Raw genomic sequence first — 1,110 nt, 5'->3', positions numbered from 1 at the left:
GGGGGGGGGGGGGGGGTTAAAAATCCTAACTTGTTCTCTAATCCTGTCTTTTTAAAGGATTTAGCTTCATCCAAACGTGGGAAGGCCATGCATAAATTCGAAACCCTCATCGTCACAACTAATGGCGTATTCTGTTACCATTTCAACTTCTGCTGATACCAACCTGTCGACTAGCACACTGTAACCCCCTGGCGCCCCCTCCATGACATCCACAGACTTCATGTCGTCACCCCGTAGGAAGCGTGCCCCAGACCGCGTCACCGGAACCAGCTGACGCGCATGCTCAACGAGCAACTTGTACTTTCCAGGCATAACGAATGGGGGCTGGTCTCCAGAATGTCTGAGGATGGGAGTGAAAGAAGGTGCAATACATCCATAGATCAATAGCAACGTTGTTTGTGGAGCTAACATTCTAAATCATATAGCTGCTATAATAGGATAGGATTGGATAGGATAGGATAGTAATTAAAATTCAATATGAAAGGAGAAGTAAAGCTGACAAAATGTACATTTACATCAAATGCATCATTCAACCACATGCAGGAATGATTTTCAGCTGGCAAGGAATAGATTAATCTATTCCTTGAGAACTAGATCTTGAAAAACATTTCAAAACAGATGAGAGACATTGGAAACAACCGAGACACCTAATAGATCTAGATCAATCCAGTTGAAACTTAGCCCTGTTCATGTGCGTACGTTTAAATTGTTCGTTTGTTTAGCTCAGTTTTCATCATGGGTCTCTCTCTCTCTCTCTCTCTCTCTCTCTCTCTCTCTCTCTCTCTCTCTCCCTCTCTCTCTCTCTCTCTCTCTGCCCATCCTTATCTCTCTATCGTTCTCTCCTGACCCCTCTCTCTCTCTTTCTCTCTCTCCGCATCGGATACATTAATTTTAATGACACTTTCTTGCGATTCTTGAGCGTAAAAAACGTTCTCGAATCCCCGTTTCGCCGTCCCAGGCAGCTCTTTTTTTTTATTGCTCACTAAGACTTGCACGTGCTCTTGATTTTGCTGTCTGTAGTCATAATGTGCTTTGGCCTATTCCCCCCGTCTTTCGTGTCAGATTTACTGTCACTCTCTTACAGTAAAACGTTTCTGGGGGTTGGGGGGG

General features: G+C 44.4%; 1 protein-coding gene across 1 annotated transcript in view; it reads right to left on the bottom strand.

Annotated features, from left to right (window-relative positions):
- The window catches only part of LOC101849529 (probable imidazolonepropionase), an 18,100-nt gene that overhangs the window by 12,503 nt on the left and 4,487 nt on the right, over positions 1–1,110 (bottom strand). Inside the window, exon 2 of the mRNA XM_005094900.3 lies at positions 164–340. Coding sequence (XP_005094957.1) covers positions 164–312 — 149 coding nt within the window. The 5' untranslated portion in view covers positions 313–340. The remainder of the gene's footprint in view (positions 1–163; positions 341–1,110) is intronic.

This window comes from Aplysia californica, unplaced genomic scaffold, assembly GCF_000002075.1.
Source record: "Aplysia californica isolate F4 #8 unplaced genomic scaffold, AplCal3.0 scaffold00091, whole genome shotgun sequence".
NCBI classification, from domain to species: Eukaryota; Metazoa; Mollusca; class Gastropoda; order Aplysiida; family Aplysiidae; genus Aplysia; species Aplysia californica.
Note: the sequence above shows the minus strand (reverse complement) of the source record. Positions and strands in the feature narration are given on the sequence as shown.